Here is a 20,199-nt window from a genome sequence, read left to right on the forward strand (position 1 = left end):
TGCTTGTGCAATGGGCCAGAGGGACCGGTGCACTATTAACAGCATCTTTTCTTGAGAATATCAGAGAAAATTAAATAGTAGTTAAAGTAGATTATGAACATTTAATAAATACGTTGAAATATCCATACAAATCTTGGTCTTTTTTGAACATCTTATAAATGAGCTACCTTATTTCACATATTAGATGTGCCCTGGAATATGGTAAAGGCAAACATCAACAAGTGGAGACAATGGGGTGCCACAATGCGACACGGCAAAAGAAACACAAAGTCACCTGTTGTTAAAAACAAGATGAAAAGTTATTATGAGACTGCCAAGAGAACTAAAGTAGCATTAAAGGAGCTGCAAGAATATTTGGCAAGTACTGATCACTTGTTGCATGTGACAGCGATATTCTGTATTCTGTAAAGCATCTGGCATAATGACAATAATGAGGCATAATGTTTAATGTTCCAGCAAAACCAAACTGAACTTTTTGGTCATGATTTTACAATGTGTGTTTGGCACAAAAACTGCAGACTGCACACAAAGATTGGTCTATTACACTGGGCACTGGGATAGACGTTTATAGTTCGGATAATAACACTCATGTCTATGACAGCGATCAAAATGAAGTCAATCATCTTTTGAAAGTAATTTTTGCTTCAAATAACGCTTACTGATTACAATGTTGATTACATTGTTTTAGGCAACTGACAAAAATGTTTGTAATTTAATCATTCATTCAAACCTTTTTATAATTCATTCAAATGAATTAAACATTTTTGAATAGAATGAGGATATTATAAATGTTACTTTTATTTTACGTTTAGAATCGTTATAAAATCATGATCTCTATTTAAAAAAACCAAAAAAACAGCATACTCAGTTTATCCAGAATCGTACAGCTCTAACTCACAATGAAGCAAGCTTGGGTCAGTATCATTCTATAGGGCTGCTTCTCTTCAGCTGGGACTGGGGCAATAGTAAAGATAAAGACAATCGTGGATAGTGTCAAATACCAGACCATATTGGCACAAAGTGGCATTTCAACCAAATATTAGCTGAGGGGTGTTAATACTTGTGCATTCAGGATATTTCAAGACTTATTTTCCTAGTCTTCTTTCCTTAAAAGTTTCTGTTTGCTGTTACATGATTAAATCCATTAGATGCAATTTTATTTAATTTAATTTGACTGTATATTTTAAGTTGTTTGTAATGAATTTGTAGTATTTGCATTCGTCCTGGTCTTACTGTTCCTGAGTTCTTCTGATTGTTCCCAGGCTATCTCAGTGAGCTCAACAGTTGCTCCATCTTTGCTATTTCCACCTCCGGCCCCTTCGGCAAGTCCTGACCCTTCTTCTCCTGTGGAGCCAAAGAGAGAAATGAAGAGGCCGAGATGAGTCAGCTGCTGGTAGTGAGAGGACTGAAGCAGGGGTGCCACTAACAATCACAAACACTTCTCAGTGTGAAGCTCCCATTTAAACGTTTCCATCTCGACCGAAGCGGAGGTAATGAGAGAGGTGTTAGTGCGATGTTATTTCCTCCGTGTGCCGCAAGGAACAAAACCGCCAGAGATTCACTCTAATCTCGCATGACATTTGTCTGATACGATTACAGTGACACATTGCTTCCTCGGGGGAGAATAATCAAAGATCGCTATGGTTACTGTCCATGCCAGGGTCGTAATGAACTAAACCAGACCAGATGAACTTCTCTGCAGAAATATTCACTTCCACTAATTAAACACTCTCCGGTTCCTGTCAATCATTAGGCAAAATTTTAAGCAATTATGAGTCTGGTAATCACTCTGAGAACATCTGCTAAATGTGCTCAGCAGAATGCTAATGTTCAGATATTCACAGAGCTGCAGTGGAGCGATGAATCTTCAATGAGCTCCAATAAGTAGCTCAAGGTTACAGCTATTCCTAGAATCCATCAAATCCTAACGAGGGAGGGCCGGTAGGGAAATACATCTGGGAGATTGAAAAATGTCAATCAAGAGACTTTTTTCTATTTCTGATCAGCTGGACGTTGTTTTTTGTTCTTGCTACGGAGCTTTCATGCTAGACTTTGTTTTAGTTTCTGTAACATCAAGAGAGAAGTTATCCTCATAGCAAAAAGACCTACAGCATCTTAAATGACCTTGTTATTTTGCAACGTCGAATTAAGCTATATGTAGGTACATTACAGTGTATATATATATATATATATATATATATATATATATATATATATATATATAGTAAAAGAGGAAGATTTTACTGCTATTAAGTGGCTCTATTGCCATGAGGACGTCTAATGTCTCTTGTAATTGCAGTTAGTGTTGTGCAAATAAAGTTTATCTGGTGACCCTGTTACTTCAAACCAGCAAAGCAGAGTTTTTGGGAAAGTTTCTGACTGTTGAGACTGTTGTGGAACAAAGTAGATAAGAAAATAAATCAGCAGCCGAGACGACAAACTGAAAGCTCAGGAATGAACACTGACCTGACTCTTCATGCGGTGAATATAAAACAGTCTTTAAAAAGAGATCTAGCTGCAGGAATAATGTGGATACTGTGATTGATGAGTCACAGGCACAGAAAGACATGGAGGAAGGCTCATGGGAGGTGAGACGTGTGTGTGTTGGTGTACTGTCCTAACCTGGAAAACAGCTGACCGTTTCCATTGAGTTTGTAACATGCTGTTTTTAGTCACCGTCTCAAACGCCACCCCATGGGTCCCACAGCTTTAATATATAGCTTGTAGACAGGTATACATGTCTGGCTTCAGCCAGCATTGACCTACACTCACATTAGCACAACTGGAATCCTGCAAAGGTCAAGCACTTTATCCAAATAATCAATGTCATCACAGTGCTTCATAAAGGTTTGTATTCTAAAACTTGTTTTTGTTTTCTTTATTTTGTGAGACTATTTTTTCATGTATTGGATTTATATAAAGGTGAGATAAATTTTGCTCATTGAAAAACGTAACATTATAAATGAATTTAAGTAATTTTATATATCATGAAAATAAGTATTTTTAAAACATCTTATTTTCAGAGACATAATAATGCAATGAAAATTTGACTTTCCAAAGAATGTAAATGCACCTTGTATGCATGCCAACCTGTTAGGGACTCCCACAATTCAATTCTGAACCTAATATATAAAATAATTTCTTGTTTCATAGCTTATATGAGTTTATTGTTTAATAGTTGTGTAATTTATGTTTACTCCTAAATTGTTTCTAGTGTGTTCTTCTTTGTTTCCCTAGTTACTGATTTAGTTGCTCATTTATTTCTATATATTTATACAATTATACAAATATTGACTATTGGGCATTTTTACATATCAATCTATTTAAAAAATGGGAACAGGATCATCTGCAATATGGTGGGAAATTTACTAGTTACGTTTGCAGTAACGTTTTTGTGCGGAAATGTACACTTTACCTTTAAATAAAGCAATGTGCAATGCAGATCATCCTCTTGATGAGGCAAAACAGAAAGTTTTAAATGAATTTATCTAAGATCAGCCACTGCATCAGGGGGTAATTGTGCGCTTTCAGAAGCAATAATGACATTAGGTTGTTGGAAAGCTGATGATTAATGACTCGAGGATACACTGAATGTGTTGCATTTCTGAGTATCATCAGTCATATTAAAAGTCACTGTACTCAGCAGTTTTCTCTGTTTAAGACAAATACAGCCATGGCAGCAATAATACAGCTTTCTTGCTAATCAAAAGCATTAGTGGACACAGCCACTCAACCTGTGACACTGTGTGCCATTAGAATGAGCCTTTTCAGCCAATCAAATATAATGACTGTCACCAACAAAACACATCAACACTGAGCGCTGACACTGACTGAGATCTCCAAACAACAAATTAAACATTTCACAAGTCGAGGTTTGACAGACAGCAGCTAGTCTGTGAGGCAGAAGAATTTTAATTATGTGCTGCCATTGTTATATACAGTAGTATCTGACCGTTAACTGAGGGCTCAACACATAATCAGGTTCCTCTAGAAGCCTGAATGAAAACAACGGCACCTTAGCCTCCAAACTTTTCAGGAACAGTGTACATTGAACATTAAAGGTGAACTATATAATTGCACGATTGATGAAATTTTCTCTTACTCCACACTGATGTGCGGAGACAATTGAAAGCATACATTCAAAACCTCTGATTGATCCCGATCAACTAAAAATTGTAAAGGGGGATGACTGTCAGCGATAACACTCTTAACATTTAATTTCTGAGGAGATTTATCTAAAATTATTTTGCAATCACTGCAAAACATCAGAAATCTTTAGTTGGATCATGTGTATTTCCGCATCTTGTTTTTCCAAAAGCACTTGTCCCACAGTACAGTCTGACTGATGTCTTAAATTACCATTTTAATGCCTAGCAAACAAATGATACTTGAATTTATGTTCAGCATGCTGCGTTAATGTGGTTCCAAAACATTCTCATCCAATGTCAGTAAATTGAGATGTGCGATAACTCTGCTAACAAATGATTTTTCTTTGAACTGCTGTGGGTTCTGCTGTAAATTTAAGTCTGAAGCCGTCACAGAGATGCAGATACAGCAGTTCAGCACATGAAGTATGTGGCACAGTACTGATTTAAACAGCACTGATCGATTAAGCATGTGGTTCATCGGAGGCCTATATGTAATATGAGCGCATTTCCTACCTTAGGCTTCTTGCGGAGGTTGGGAGAGAGCTTGAGGCTAGTGACATACGCGGTCATCGCCCACGATGATGATGGGATGGACAGGGTTGAATTCAATGTGCAAGAGCTTGGTCTTCTTGGACACCACTTTTGCTGGCAGAGAGCCTCATATTTGTTAATGCTGAGGTCGAACACATGGACCTAAGAGAAATGGAAAAGGAGAAGGCAGTTTTAGTCAATGCATTAATGAGTGTTGAATGAGTGTCTGTTTTGATGTTTTCAGTGTGAAGCAGACATTAGCACCTCTATAATGTATTCTCTTGCTTTGGCTCTGAGTGTCAGTTAGCCTAAGATGCATTCGAGTTTGTGTGCGCTTGTATTTTAATATATTCATATGTATGAGCACAAGAATACGTGTGATTGTGGAGGTGTAAGAATGCAGACCATCTGCTAGAGGACACTATTATTTGTGCGATAGTATGTATAGAGGGGTAGTATAATTATTTTCATTAATTAATTAAATAATATATAACATTATATGTTACATTTTATAACATATGTATTATATTTATGTGTTTTTAGAAATATTTTTAATACATATGAAGCACGTTTGCTGTTTATGAAAAGTTTAAAATGTGTTTATGTTTGTGTCTCTAAGAAATACAGATTAAGAATCAGTCTCAGTGCGACAAATGCAATCTGTGGATGACAGTATCTCATCTTCTGCTACATTCAGTAAAAAAAAAAAAAAAAAATCCAAATGATACAGAGAGAGGAGTGAGTGAGGGATGGGTGATTAGAATTCCCATCATCCTCATTGTCATTCATGTATCATGCTGCCCACCTAAGCATAGGCAGATGAAAGACAGAGATGGGAGATGGGGGACACAGGATACAGGCTTGGATACTCATTAGTAAATATTTGTCAAGCAGCATGGCTCATAATTAGTCAGCGAGTGTGAATCTATCTTAACAGACCGATGATATTCTGGGCAGCTGACGCAGTGATGCAGAGGACACGCACTACGTCAGTACTAATGATGCCATCTGCAAATGCAGGAGTAACACCAGATCTAACACAACATCTTTGGCGCTATGAGCTTGAAGGAAGAAAGCCCCTTTAAAGATTAGAACTCATGCAGTACAGCCTGTGTTTTGATGTTTCAAGATATGTCAGCAATATTTATTTTTGTAGGCTTGCCTGCAATGAATTTCTTCGTGGCATTTTGAAATAGCTGAGGCAGCCGACTGGCAGCAGAGATCTGGACCCATTCCAATACTAGTGTGATATTGGCAAACATTAAATCACATAGTGTGTCCTATCTACTGAGATAAAGAAGGAAGCCCAAATGAGCTTTTCTCTTTGTTATTTTACAAATAATTATGTATGTATTTAATATAATTTTGTTTATTTGTTTCATTTCGTTTTTTGTTTTTTTTTACTGAATGGTGTACAATTTCTGCAGAAAATGTCTGTCAGGACCTGAGTGGTACATACATTTATAGTTTCAATCAAACCCTCTTTATCTTCAAGACATATTGCTCTCAAATAGGCTCTAAACATTCATGTTCCAACATTATTTGACGCTTAAAAATCAAATCAACATGTGCAAAATCTTTTATTAAACCAATAAAGATTGCCTGTAAGTGCCTAGAAGCTTCTGTCATCTCTCTCTACTGCAAACTACTGCCCATTCCACACTTCTAGATCATTAATAATCTTTGGTTTTCATGTTGCTACAGCTTCCCCAAGTTCCACCAAATATTTTCAATGAGATTTAAATCTGAAGATGGAACATTTTACTCAAGAACATTCTATAACCAATCCCTGAACAAAACCTAATTAGATTTAGATGTACGTTTTAAGATGGCTTTCCTGCTGGAAAGTCCATTGATCATCAAGCTTCAGTCTCTGCATTGAAAACATCCTAATCTTTGGCAAAATAGCCTCCAAAGAATCTATGATGTCTTTCATACAGTCAACATTTCAATTTCCTGCAATAGCAAAACAGCCATGGAGCCATGTTTGACAATGGAGATGGTGTTCTTATGTTAATAAGCTTTTTTTTGCACCAGACATACTCCTGATACATAGTTCAGAAAGTTCCAGTTTGGTCATAAATCATTGTTCCAGATCTATCCAGGTCCACACAAAACTTGCAAGTCCTTGGCAGTAAATCGAGGGTTTTTCTTGGCTGCTCCGATTTTTATTCTTCTGGATAATTTTTTTTTTTTTTGTTCATCATATTTCTCAGTGTTGCCTTTGTGTTGTTTTTTTTTTTTACATTTTCTCAATTTTTGTGTTTCTAGAGGTCTTAAAGACTTGACTTAAAGTGTTAGTTTAGCCCCAAAATGACTAAGGTCCGAGGTTCCCAGGTGAAGAAATGTAGTAAATACATTGGTAAAACAGTCCATGTGACATCAGAGGCTCAACTTCAGTTTTGTGATACTACAAGATTTTTTTTTAAATACCATAACTTCTAATGATGGAAGACGTAACTGGTTGAGTAAATTATGTTATTTTTGTTTTCTTTTTTCACAAAAAGTATTCTTGTAGAGGTTGCAAAAGTTGAGCCACTGATGTCACATAGACTGTTTTAACAATATATTTTCTATGTGAGCTGGGAACATTTCAGTTTTGTTGCTGTCTTTAGAGGGTCAGATAGCTTCATCAAAAATATCTTAATTTATGTTCTGTAGATGAATGAAGGTCTTAAGGTTTTGGAATGCCATGAGAGTAATTAATGACATTGGAGTAATTAATGACAAAATTTTCATTTTGGGGTGAACTAACCCTTTAACAACAATGTTGAATAGGGGTTGAATAATTATGAAAAAATCTCAAAAACATGCCATTATATGTTACATTGATACTTATAAATATATTACATTTATAAAGTTGCAATTCTTTAAAAAAAATGGATGTTTAGAAATGCTACTGTCTCTGCTGGATGTATATGGAGAAAATAAACTGAAATTTGCTTTTAAAATCATTTGGGGAAAAAAACACCACTTTGAAACTATTACTTTAAAAGGAAACTACATTCTCAGAAGTTGCTGACATTGTACCTTTGGCATTACAGTAAAGCAGCATTCGGGTTATTTGGTTTTGTTGGAGAACAGAGTGTGGTATTTATTGGAACAAGCTGTAATGGGTTTCCTGTAGAGGGCAGGTGTAATTTAGCCCATCAGAGTTACGGTGTTAGCAAATAACAGTGACAGCCGCCACAGCACGGCAGTTTAAACCTATCAGGACTGCAAGACTGACAGGTGAAGCCTGAGGCTGCCTGAGACAAGAGCTTGAGACCTGCTGTGTGATTTGAGACTAATTGCCAATGAAGGGACAGCATAGTGTATGTGTGTTGGTTTGTCTGTGTGCTGCAGTTTACAGGTGCAGTCGAGCACTGTTGGTATAGCATCCCACTGTCTGGCTGCTACTATTTTTCATTAGCAATTATTACATTCATCATAAGGGGGCGTGTGTGTGAATATCCCTTGTGTAAATCACACATGCACAACTGTCAGACAATAAGTGCACTGTGTCATGACAGTTACAGTTTAATGCAGCACTTCTTTGCTGTTTACTGAGACCTTTTAGTGAAATAGGTTGATGCTGGGGAGGTATTAGTAAGGCTAGTAAAGGGGACATTTAATAATTCCCATTATGAACAATTCTCATATGAACTGACCATTCTATTTCCTGTTTGTGAAGAACATTCTATTGCTGTCATCCAGTGTTGGAGAGGCTACTTTCAAAAAAACTGCTTAAATAAAGAAGAACCAAAATGTTGTACTGAAACTTTCACACAAGGTCTTTGTTTTTGTTAATCATTCAGTTACATAAACATTACTAACAAAACTACTCACTTGAATGAATCGGCTGTTCAATACTATATATGAGAAGGAGAGGACTGGCTGGTATTACTGTTGTTTTAAGATAAAGAATCATTTTTATTTATATTATTATAATAATATGGTTTGGAAAATGGGATGGATGAATGGGTGGATTATTATTATTATTATTATTATTATTATAGCCACTTAAGAAGCCTTAATCTGATAACATGAAAAATTAATGTAGAACTTGCGGACTTTACTGTTGTGTTTGTATTAGAGTTGGGTAGGCTCTTTACCTTTCCATCAGTGGTGACAGCGGCAAAGATAGTAGAGGAGTATGGAGCCCAGGCCACATCTGTCACTGCAGTTTTCAGCTCAAAGGTGAACAGAGGAGACCTGTGATAGACATGTACTGTCACTTATATTAGCTACAGTACTATTCAATCAGGAACCTTCCACTTTTTTTGGAAATAGGCTCATTCTCCAACTCCCCCAGAGTTAATAAGTTAAGTTATACCGTTTTTATCTTTTTTTTAATCTATTCAGCCGATCTTTAGTAGCACCACCAGTAGCATTGCGGTCAAAAATTACCAATGAGCCTATTTACAAAAAAGTGTAGTGTTCACAAACTATAGAGCTCCCATTCTTAATTCATCTAATGTAGGCATGCTAAAAAAGAGATATCCAGAACCTTTGTTCAAATGTGGGCAGTAAGAGTAACCAATGTCTGATTTTTAAAGGTGTAAAATGTACCAGAAAGGCTGCATTCATTTGATCAGATCCTTTGATTATTTCAGGAGGTAAAGCTCTAACAAAACCAGACATACAACAGGAAAAGAGATCCAATGCTGTTTTACAGCAAAGCACAAGAGCTCTCTCTGTTGGTGAATTAGGATACTGCATCTAAAAATCCACTAAATCCACTAACACTTAAACAAAATGTGCAGTCAAAATGACAGATTAATTCATTATTATCAACCCAAGGATGTCTTTTTGATTAACCTAATTGGTTTGTCAAGTAAAAGCACTGACAAACTAATTGTGTTTATTGTAATTGGAAGAGCAATGCATGCATAATTAAATTAAGAAAACAAAGGCCTGAAATTCACAAAATGGCAGTTATTGTGTATAATTTTACTAATCCCACAAAGTTCTGTAATTACAATGCAGGAAATTCCCACAAATATGTATTCATAGTTTTAATTCTAATGCTATGAGAGGGTGAAGACTGACACTCTAAAATCTACTCAAATATCAAATGCTGGCGCTCGAGCACAACTCGAGGTCTACAAATGCAAAATTTATATTATTTATTACAATTATATGGGAGTATGAAACAGTACATCAATTATAGTCATGTTAGGATGTATCTAAATTAAAATATTCAGCCAATAATTGCACCAACTGTAAGAGAAAAATTAGTTCTGTAATCAAAAATTTAGGTGGGATAATTTTTTTTTGTTAATGTTGAAAATATTGTAGTCCTTTATAGTCTTTTTCTGAAATGAAATTCAGGCCATGCCAACTGAAGGATAAGTAACAGGATGCTATTTTTAGAGGTTGGAAAAGGCCGCTGTAGACAGCGCTGTAGGGAATAGTGCTCATACTTCATAGTTTGATCCCAAATTTTGACCATCCAGTCCCAGCCACAGGAGATGAAGACATCAGGATGGAAGGGATTCCACCTCACACGAGTGACATTCATGAAGTGGGCATCATATTTTTCCAGGAATTTGCTAGAATAGTATTTGGAGCCCTGTAAAACACAAACTCATTCCTGGTTAGACTAACATTACAAAATTGCTGTTTTGTATACAACACTCTTGCTCCTGTTATACTGCTTAAATATCCACTGGTGCTTATGAATAACATTTGCAGAATTAGTAGTGACATTTAAAACATTCTTTGCAAAGAGAAAAACACAATTTTTCTTGTTTAGTTTGCATTGTGTAGTTCAGGAGAAGTGCATGATGGATCGAATTCATTGTTTTCCCTCGGGCAGTGCATCACACAGCAGAAGGGCTTTGAGTTTAATCTGAGAGATAAATCTAAAGAACACAGAGCTCTACATCAGCTGTCAGTCTTTAGGGAGACAGGGGCCAGTTTTTGCCCAGCGGTATGTCTCTAACATTCTAGCATTAAATGAGCCTCCAACACAGCTGCCCAACATCTTTGCCAATCTGTAGAGGATGCTAGGCAGATCTCCTAAAACAATCAGGAATGTTTTGCTCTAAGATCATTTTATTGCTTATTATAGCATACAGAAAATTGGTTAATCAAAAATGCAGTTTCTATGAGTACTGCATTACTTGCAGTTGTATGAGTATTACAGAGAAAAAAAAACAATAACACTAAATTAACTTTTAAAGATTGAAACTACTAAGCACATTTACACAATTTAGCTTTACACATCATTTGAGTTTCCATTTTACTTAACTTGCTTATGATAATCCATCATATCCGATGATGAAACTTTAATCTGTGTTCTTTCAAAATACGATTTGAGGTGCACATGATTTATTGCATTGTGAAGTACCTCTACTGTAATCTAATGTTCTGAGCATCTTCATCTGCTGGACTCTTTTTGTGTTTTGGATTTACCTTGCATTTCTTCAGTAATATATTTTTTTCTGACCATCCACCAAGAGCCAATTAGCCATAGTATATATTTGAGTAAAAGCTGAGACTTTCTAACAAAAGGCCCAAACCAGAGCAGTTGCCGTTACCATGGCTTCTATGCTAGCAAAGCTTGTCTCAGTATCAGAATTACAGCTGAAAGCATCATCAGATAACATTCTGAGTCACTTTAATTGAGCGGCTCACAATTTTGAATAGAAAATGATTTTGTAAAGAAATGTCAATTTTATCTGAAGGTCAAGAATTTTAAAGGGAGTCCTGGTGTTGTGACCTCTAATCTCTTAAATAAAGGTTGGCAATGTGCTTCCAGACTGAGAAGGTCCGGTAATGTCAGCGATAAGATAAGTCCTGCAGCATCTGTTTAGCATAAGGGCTGTTGCATGACACATTCTATAATTCGTGCACATGGCAAAACATGTTTTTACAAGGTTATAGTATATATATTTATTATATTCACAAAATATAAAAGTATATGGACCCCATTTAGACAGTTATCTAAATTTGAGTATGTGTTTTGTAAAAGTGGGATGTTGGGAGATTTTGGAGTCAAATCTAAATGGAAATCATTTTAAAGAACATATGTTTGCATGTGATGTTTGTAATTTAGAGCAGAACAAGTTATGCGGAGTACAGTGCGGCATACAGATGAGAAACAAAACTGTCTGGTCTGTCAAAATGAATAGTTTGAATGCTAGTCTACCCCTGGCTGGCAGAGTGAAAAATATAAATAAAGAAGGAGAGACAGAGACGGAATGTTATTAGCCGCTGCCGCCCTGCGCTGCCGTGATAGCAGTGCAGAGACAGGCAGCTAATAAGAACACTTCCTCTCTGTTTGATGACAGGGATATTATATAAACATTGACTGCTCAGCAGGAGACAACAAATACAACAAGCTACTTTTCCCAGATTCAAACCCAGAAGAATAATGAGATGTGAATAATGAGAATAATGAGAGTGCAGATCTCTAGAGGGGCAGGATGTTCACAGGTCACTTGTTAGTGTTAAAAAAATGTTTGGTTGATTCATTGTATGATTGGCCTTGGTATAAATTATGATCTTGGCCGTGGTATATGACTGACCTTGTGAATCTTTCCATGTTCAGTGCCAACAAGAAAACTGTAGTCCTTTTGTTTGTGGAAGTCCAAAGATGTTCCAACTAGACAGAGAAAATAACTTCAGTCAGTATGATAATATTTTATGCATGCGTTTTTCTTTTTTTGCACCATTAGCACATTTATTCAATTTGACATTATAACTGCTCATGTGTAACTTCTCGAAGAAAAAAAAATCTGAATATAATTGAAACCGAAAAGAAGCTCACTTAAGATATACAATAAACCCAGATTCAAACATTTAACAAAAGTCATTTGTATTCTTTATATGATGAAACTGAATTATCACTGTTATGTCTCAACAGGTGAAATACAACACATGAATGAAACCCTGTCATAGAAAGCTATGTCGCCAGCAAAAGAAGCAACTGATTACATTCTTTGTACTGTATTGTGAATATATATACAGCTGAAGGGCTCCTGTCCTTATACTACAAGAAAACCCCACTCACATCATCATTGCATGTTTTCATAAACATAATTTTTTATATAATAGTGTCAAATTAATGTATTAAATCTAAAAAGTTGTAACATCTGACTAGTGTGGTACTGTAAGGTGACACATACCTGTAGGAATGACATCCTTCAAGTCATCCGGAATCGTGTCAATGACTGGGAGCTTGATTATGTCTGTGAAGACCAGTTCATGCTAAAATCCGAATGATTAGCATTAATTAACCTCATACAATAATGAGGAAATAATCAACTTTAGATATTTCCTTCTGTACCTTTACCAAAGTCCAAGACACCACTCGTCCATCAGCAGCCACTGAAATGAAGTTATGATTACTGTCCAAATCATCTTTCTGCCACTTCACCTGTAATGAAGACAATGAAATAAATCTACAATGAAACTAGTCACAAAAACTATATCCTACAATCACTGGGTTTGTAAGATATTTTATTGTTTTTTAAAGAAGTCTCTAATGCTTACCAAGGCTGCATTTATTTAACGGAGCAGTAATTTTGTGAAATATTATTATAATTAAATAGCCATTAATCCATACTGCATATTACGGCACTAGTAAGTATTAGTAATAGTATTATTGTTATATTATAATTTGTATATTTTTGGTCACTTCCTCCTCATTTATACCTGCATCACAGGACTTGTGTGTTTGCCTGCGCTGGCTCTGCTGTTGTAAATAGGTTGATCAGTCTTTTTCTTCAGGTTGTACACTGCGACACAGCCGTCATATAATCCCACAGCCACCAGGTAAGACAGACGTTCATGGATGTCTAAACACATTACTCCTGATGTTGTGTTAAAGATGAATTCTGGGTAACTTGGGTTTTTTAAGGTGTAGAAGACAAGCATGCCACCTCCTTGCTGAGTAAATTCATCTGAAGGGAGCAGATGAAACACATTTCAGAGCACATTTCATAATCTAACTTGCAAATTATTCTTTGTATAAGATAAATAGTAAACTTACTAGAACCCAGACCGACAGCAAACAAATCATTGTATTTGTGATTCCTAGAAATAAACAAAAACACAATATGTCACTTAAATGGTCATATTTCTTGTGCTCAAAAATGACTGCATTTGTTTTCATTTGTTTTTAGTGTGAAACTTACCAGCAGAGGGCAGTCACAGACAGACTTTTGGCATTATCATACTGAAATGTCCATAGAGGGAGAAGAGTGCCCTTCTCTCCTCTGAATTCATCGGATGCATCATCAAAGTACATGAAATCTAAGGTTTGGATATAATGGCATTTACATCAGTCAATTGCATACTCCTTTTTGAACACTTTGAAATGTCTGTCCATCTAAAATAAAGGGTGTGGCAGTAAAAATACTTTATTTTTAATAATTACCTTGAGCAATATCATCAAATATATTTTGATTCGCCATACGCTCAATGATCTTGACCGCCTTGGCTAATTGGGATATGTCATCATTCTGTAAAGCAAAAGGTTATAAAGTTCCTTTAACTCGTCTTTTAAAACAAATCAATCGCTTTCTTGAACTAAATGATCATTTTCTTGATTATACTGTACATATTTCTTGTCTAGCCACCTGAGTCTCAGCTTGAATCATCTTTTTCTTGCTCTTGTCCTCCTCCTTAATTGGGAACTGGCCTTCGTGCTTCTCTTTACTTTCTCCCGCCTTTGAAGCTCCTCTGTGTAAAAGTCATAAATCTCCCACTACAGAAAGAGCAGGGCACAAAAGTTTTAATTGTAATTGCTGTAATTTTATACAAATAATTTACAAGCACATGCATAGAGTTTCCCACCTGATTGGCTGTAGCTGAGAAGTTTGCACGAGGAGGAGGCTCAGTTTGACAACTCATGTCCTGCAAAACATAAATTAAAAACTAAAGTGGCTTATGCTTAAACTGAAAGTACACAAAATTAAGTCTGTCTATGAGCTTTCACCATTGTGTCCATGTAAAAGAGAATCTGCAAAATCACACCTGTTAAACGACTTAGCAATAAACAGAAGGCAGATAAAACTTCAGAAATGTAATCCATAGTTACTCTTACTCTTGGAGCATTGTTTAGCGTCTGAGAAGCTCTCTCGTTAAAGTTGAATTGGTTGGTGAGTTTCTGCTCTCTCTTGCCAGCTTTGATGGCCACATTATCTGGCCTCTCATCTCCTCCGCCGTCATCCACTTCAGCTTGTTTAGCCATCAATCTCCGACCTTCATCAGATTCTTTGTGCACAAGATTCCCTTCTAGTTCAAAGTGAATAGCCATCTGATCCACAAAGACAATTGGTTTATAGCAGCCCTCCTGAAAAGACAACAGCTTTTAGTGATTTGTTACGCTGATTTTACATCCTTATGGTAAAGGACCATCATTTCAATAAGTTGTAGAGGTGCTGCAGTGTTTTTATTTTACTTTGAAACTGTATCTGACAACGTTTTGTGGAGCATTTGGATTGCTTGCTTTTAGTACTGGGTAATCTCTTCATTCAGCTCCTTTTGAAGACAAGAAATACAAATGTGTAAGTAATGATCCCAACATTGCTAAAATATGACATAAAGTAGGCAGAGCCAGACCACAGGTCCTCTCCAGGTTTACACACTGCTTCAGTTAAGTCCAGCTGGTCTGGAGGCTTCACGAGAGTTTTCCCTGCATCCATTCCTCTCCTTCAGCCGTGTCTTGCCCTTCCTCCTCATCCTACATGACAAAAGAGGCTACAATCCCTGTGCGACAAAACATTCATTCCTATCTCAATGAAAATTGTGTTACCTTCTTCTTTCCAATGGCTTTGACACCCTTTGCCACAGCTGCCTTTTGGTGGCTGTTAATATTAGGTGCCTTCATTTTAAGAAAGAAAATATAAATCTTTGGGTCTCTATCAGTGCAGCGCAATTCTTAAGTGAAATAGCAGTCATTAACTAGATGTTGACTTGAAAAAGCCTGCCCTGAAAATTTAAAATGAAATTTAGCTTTAAAATGTAGCTTTAAAGCGGAGTTAGATTTGTTTGCTGTTAAGTTTTAAAAGTAGTTTAGAAAACAATTATTTATTAATTAGCATTCTTGATAATAACATAGGCTTACCTGTTTAGATTTCAATGTCCCAACTTTGTGAGGAACTGACATTTTTTTGCTTTTAAATAAGTGGTAAATAATTCAAATTTATCGGTATGTAAGCTTAAAATAAGTTTGTATTGATAAGATAAAACTAAATAGATAAAACAACCGCTCTTTCCTCAGCACTGCGAGTGTGTTTGTGTATATATACGTTGTCATGGTAGCTGCAGCTAGCTAACGTTATGCGCATGTGCAAGAATGAGCGTGTTTTTTTGTTTTTTTTTGTGACAGCGCCATCTACTAGTCAACTCTACTACAAAGACTAGAACCGTTGAGATGAATGAATATATATATATATATATATATATATATATATATATATATATATATATATATATATATAAAAACAGTTACGCATTTATAATGTATTTTATTTCAGGCTTTCCGCTATCAGGAGCTTGCAGTTATTTAAGCTTTCAATATATGAGGCTCATTGTCATACAGTACAATAATTCAAATAATAAGCTATAAAATAATGTAAACAACAAGAACACTCAAAAAAAATATAATAATAATAATAATACTCTGCACGACAACTGTAAACCCACGCTTTTGTTTTCTAAACAGTAACTTTTATTCACACTGTTTTACTTTTGTTTACCTTAATAACAGAAGTGCTGTAACTAATCTCTAATCTGCATGCGTATATAATATAAAACGAGAACGACGGTGTTTATTCAGCACACCTAGATGTACGGAAGTAAAATAAGGCGGGGCTGTAACCTGTCTTTTGTTTGTAAAGTCCGATTCGCTTTTCTGCGAATCGGTTCGATCGAACAGTTCGTATCAATTCTCGGTACACATCAAATGAATCGTTCAGCGCGATTTTGTGAATCATTTCAACTGGATCGCTGAAGAGATTCAACTCAAAAGAACGATTCGTTCACCTCAGTTTAGCAACGAATCATTCTGTCATGCTGTGCGTAGTGTAGCGGGTGAGAAATTAATTTGAAGTCGAAATGAAGGACCGTCTGGGCGATTTAACAGCCGTGAGACTTCACATTATTTCCTAAATTTATGTTATTTAGATATAAAAGACTGTGATAGTTTAAGATTTGTGTATGTATACTTAGTTTCACTATCGTAAATACAGCTTGATAACATGCATTGATTATTATGTTAAAACAAAGTTTAATTCGCTGAAGCCAGTGGTTCATACGACAGAAAAGTTCCAGCTTTCTTCCTGACTTTTTTATAAAATTAGTTTTGTCTGTGACCCTTCCCTGATCAGCTCTGCCATGACATTATCATCGCTCCAGTAGAGTCCAACGCTTTCCTAGAGGAATTCCTCCCCAAGGTCTGTATATGTGCACTTTAAACATCTGCACGCCTTTTTATGCGTGGAACTGTTACTTTATCTTTGCATTTTTACTAAAAACTCGAAGAAGAAATTTACCCGTGCATGTTCGTGTGTACAGGTTAATGAGGTTCAGCGACTTATACAGAGAATTTCCCTCTATGTGGAAGAAGTAAAGCTGAGACATAGTACCATTTTGACAGAAATCAACCCACCAAATTGTGAGTACAGTATTACAGTATTATGCATTAGACACCTATGAAATTTGGGAAATGTAAAATGTTTTTGTCTTATTGTTCAAAAGGCATGAGAACAGTTCACTTCTACTCTGTGTTCCTCTGTACAACATTTTTATGTCTATTCTTATTAACAGATGTGAGAGAGGAACTTGAGCAGTTTAGCAGTGACATCAAGCACACAGCCGATGTAATCAAAGCTAAAATAAAAGGTAATTTTATTAATTTTTATTAATTTCGAAGAAAAAGGTGGATATACAGAGCTCTGAAATGAAAGATTTTTAGGGGAAATTATTAAGGGATGATTTGACTTGCAAATAGTGAAGCTTGCTTCTGTTGTGCTTTATTGGACATTTTGGATTAAAGTGTTTCCTCTTTTTTTTTTAAGGAATTGAACAAGTTATATTTTATCTTCTACTCTATCGTCTTTGGGTTTAACTTCAACTGAAGTACACCGTCTTGACCAGTACACCAAAGATTGTAATGTTCATTCTGTCACTGAATCTTTTGTCTCACGTTTACAAACACGATACTATGATTGTTCATATAGATTTAGAAGGAAAATTCTCAGAGTATGAGAATGCTAACAGCAGCTCCGTGTACTTTCGCATCCAGACTACTCAGGTGAGATGTTACTCTGTATTACAAATTCAGTATTGTTCTTCAGATACTTGTTTTATTAAAACGTGTCTTTATTTTGTTAATCTATAGCACACAGTGCTTTCACTAAGGTTTGCAGAAATAATGAATATGTACAACGAAGAACTGCTATCTTTCCGGACAAAGAGTAAAGATCACATACAAAGACAGCTGGAAATCAGTGAGTGAACTAACTAATGCACGCCAGAACAAATGACTTCGGTCACCACTGCCCAGTATATTATATTATATTGTATTGTATTATTATTTAAAATTGTATCTAGTTTAATTTGGGGTCAGAATTTTTACTTTTATTCAGCACGCATGCATTAATTTAATCCAAAGTAAGACAGTAAAGACATTTAAAATATTAAAATAAATAAAATTAAATGTTTTTAAAGGTGGCCAGGTTGTCACCGAAGAGGAGACTGAGGTTTTGCTGCAAAGTAACAACCCTGCTGTGTTTACCTCAAATGTAAGTTTCAAGGTTAACAGCTGAACGCACTTTTCCACTTCAAATGTTAATACAATTCTTTGTGCGCAGATCAACTCCTGCATCACGAGGCAAGCACTGAATGAGATTGAGTTACGGCATATGGATATTCTCTCTCTGGAGGCCAGCATTCGAGAGCTGCATAGCATGTTTATGGATATAGCCATGTTAGTCAATAGCCAGGTACTGTATGTTTGCTGGGAGAGCTCAGTGAATTAACCAAAATAAAAGATGCACCATGCCTTAGAACAGTGGTTTTCAATCCTTCAAACTTGTTCCTGGGGGCCCACCTGCTCTGCACCTTTTGCATGTCTCCCTTATCTGATAAACTCAACGGAGTTTATGGAGCTGATGATCTGAATCAGGTGCGTAAATTAGGGACACATGCAAAATGTGCAGAGCTGTAGGTCCCCAGGAAAAAAGTTTTAAAACCGGGCTGTCCAAACTCGGTCCTGGAGTTTAGCTCCGACTTGCCTTAACACACCTGCAGGACACCGGCCCTCAAGGATCGAGTTTGGACAGCCCTGTTTTAAAACCACTGAACGTTATTAAAATTATTAAAAACATTTTAGTGTATCTAGGAAGAATAGTTGATTTACACAAGTGTCTTATTAAAATGCATGTAATGAAAGCGCCATGGGACTATCTTGCCATATAATAATTTTATGTTTCGTCCCCCTTTAATAGAGTGAAATGGCAAACAACATAGCAAAGACCGTGATGCGAGCTGGAAACTATGTAGATCAAGGGAAAGAGAACATTGAAAAAGCTGTTGATTACAAGAAGTCCTGGAGGATAAGACTGCCTATATTCAAGAGCAAAGCAAAACCAGCTACTAGCAAGAGCTCTTGAATGAATCTTGAACTTTGGAATGTAAGCTGCTTGCGTTTGAGTTGAAAAAGAAGGATGAAAGTGAAGGATTCATATTCCTTGCCTTTTCTTTAAAATCCCATTGTGTCACAGTATTTATTCAACACCCTGTATATCTTTTTGCTGGTCAGATCATTTGTAGCTATCTTTGGGATTTGCCCATTTGCAAACAAACGGCTTTTATTTGTTTCTGCTTAGATGGTTAATGATTAAGCTTGCTCTCAGATACATAGACAACACTAGCAGAATTTTTCTGACGCAATATGACTACGATCACGTGAGTGTCAACAGGTGTGTTTAGATGGACTAATGTTGCTCATAGGGAATATTCACGCTATATACATTCAATACATGCTTAATTTATTCCTGTTCAGGTCTACACCTCCTCTTTCCCCTCTTTCCATCAAAGACTGATTAAGGTGTTCACATACACGCTTTTCAGTCAAACTGTACCTTCTTTTTTCAATTCAATGGCAGTTGGGAAACAGACATTTTGTGCATTTCAACTAATGCATCTGCATTCAGAATAAGACTTTCTGACCTGGTTTAAAAATGAAATAAATAAGTCTAGTTACAGAAAGTTGCTTTGCTACTTTTTTATTAAAATGTTTGACCATCACGTTGTAGTTTTATTGTAATATAGAATGTAATCTAAAAAATTTCTTTTTTGGTAATATATGTTAAAACTGATGTATTACATTTAGCTCACTGTTGACAATGCTGAACACCATTTTTCTCTGCCACGATTCTTTTAATATCATTTTAATGGCCTTGCTGCTCAAGTAATATTTCTTCTAATTATCACTATAGATAGATATTTAGCTGAAAGTCTGTTGGTTTACCTTATAGCATGTGTGTAATCTCAGGAGGAACTGATGCATTCAAAACATTTT

General features: G+C 36.0%; 1 protein-coding gene and 1 pseudogene across 1 annotated transcript; one reads left to right on the forward strand and one right to left on the reverse strand.

The window, feature by feature from the left end:
- Positions 1–716: 716 nt before the first annotated feature.
- LOC122326556 lies at positions 717–15,918 on the reverse strand (annotated as a pseudogene).
- Positions 15,919–16,652: 734 nt separating this feature from the next.
- Positions 16,653–19,882, forward strand: LOC122326554 (syntaxin-2-like). The gene is made up of 9 exons (XM_043221520.1): positions 16,653–16,760; positions 17,003–17,068; positions 17,190–17,289; positions 17,442–17,516; positions 17,855–17,928; positions 18,016–18,124; positions 18,345–18,418; positions 18,488–18,619; positions 19,124–19,882. Exons 1-9 carry the CDS (start codon positions 16,731–16,733, stop codon positions 19,286–19,288), a joined length of 825 nt encoding a protein of 274 aa, XP_043077455.1. The 5' UTR covers positions 16,653–16,730; the 3' UTR covers positions 19,289–19,882.
- The last annotated feature ends 317 nt before the right edge of the window (positions 19,883–20,199 follow it).

Source organism: Puntigrus tetrazona, chromosome 21 (assembly GCF_018831695.1).
Source record: "Puntigrus tetrazona isolate hp1 chromosome 21, ASM1883169v1, whole genome shotgun sequence".
Taxonomy (NCBI): domain Eukaryota; kingdom Metazoa; phylum Chordata; class Actinopteri; order Cypriniformes; family Cyprinidae; genus Puntigrus; species Puntigrus tetrazona.

Bases quoted from the DNA above. Each gene is read 5' to 3' on its own strand.
- LOC122326554 (XM_043221520.1), top strand. From the start codon at position 16,731: ATGAAGGACCGTCTGGGCGATTTAACAGCC. The intron at 16,761-17,002 runs GTGAGACTTCAC...TTCCCTGATCAG, and splicing joins GTCTGGGCGATTTAACAGCC to CTCTGCCATGACATTATCAT. The intron at 17,069-17,189 runs GTCTGTATATGT...TCGTGTGTACAG, and splicing joins TAGAGGAATTCCTCCCCAAG to GTTAATGAGGTTCAGCGACT.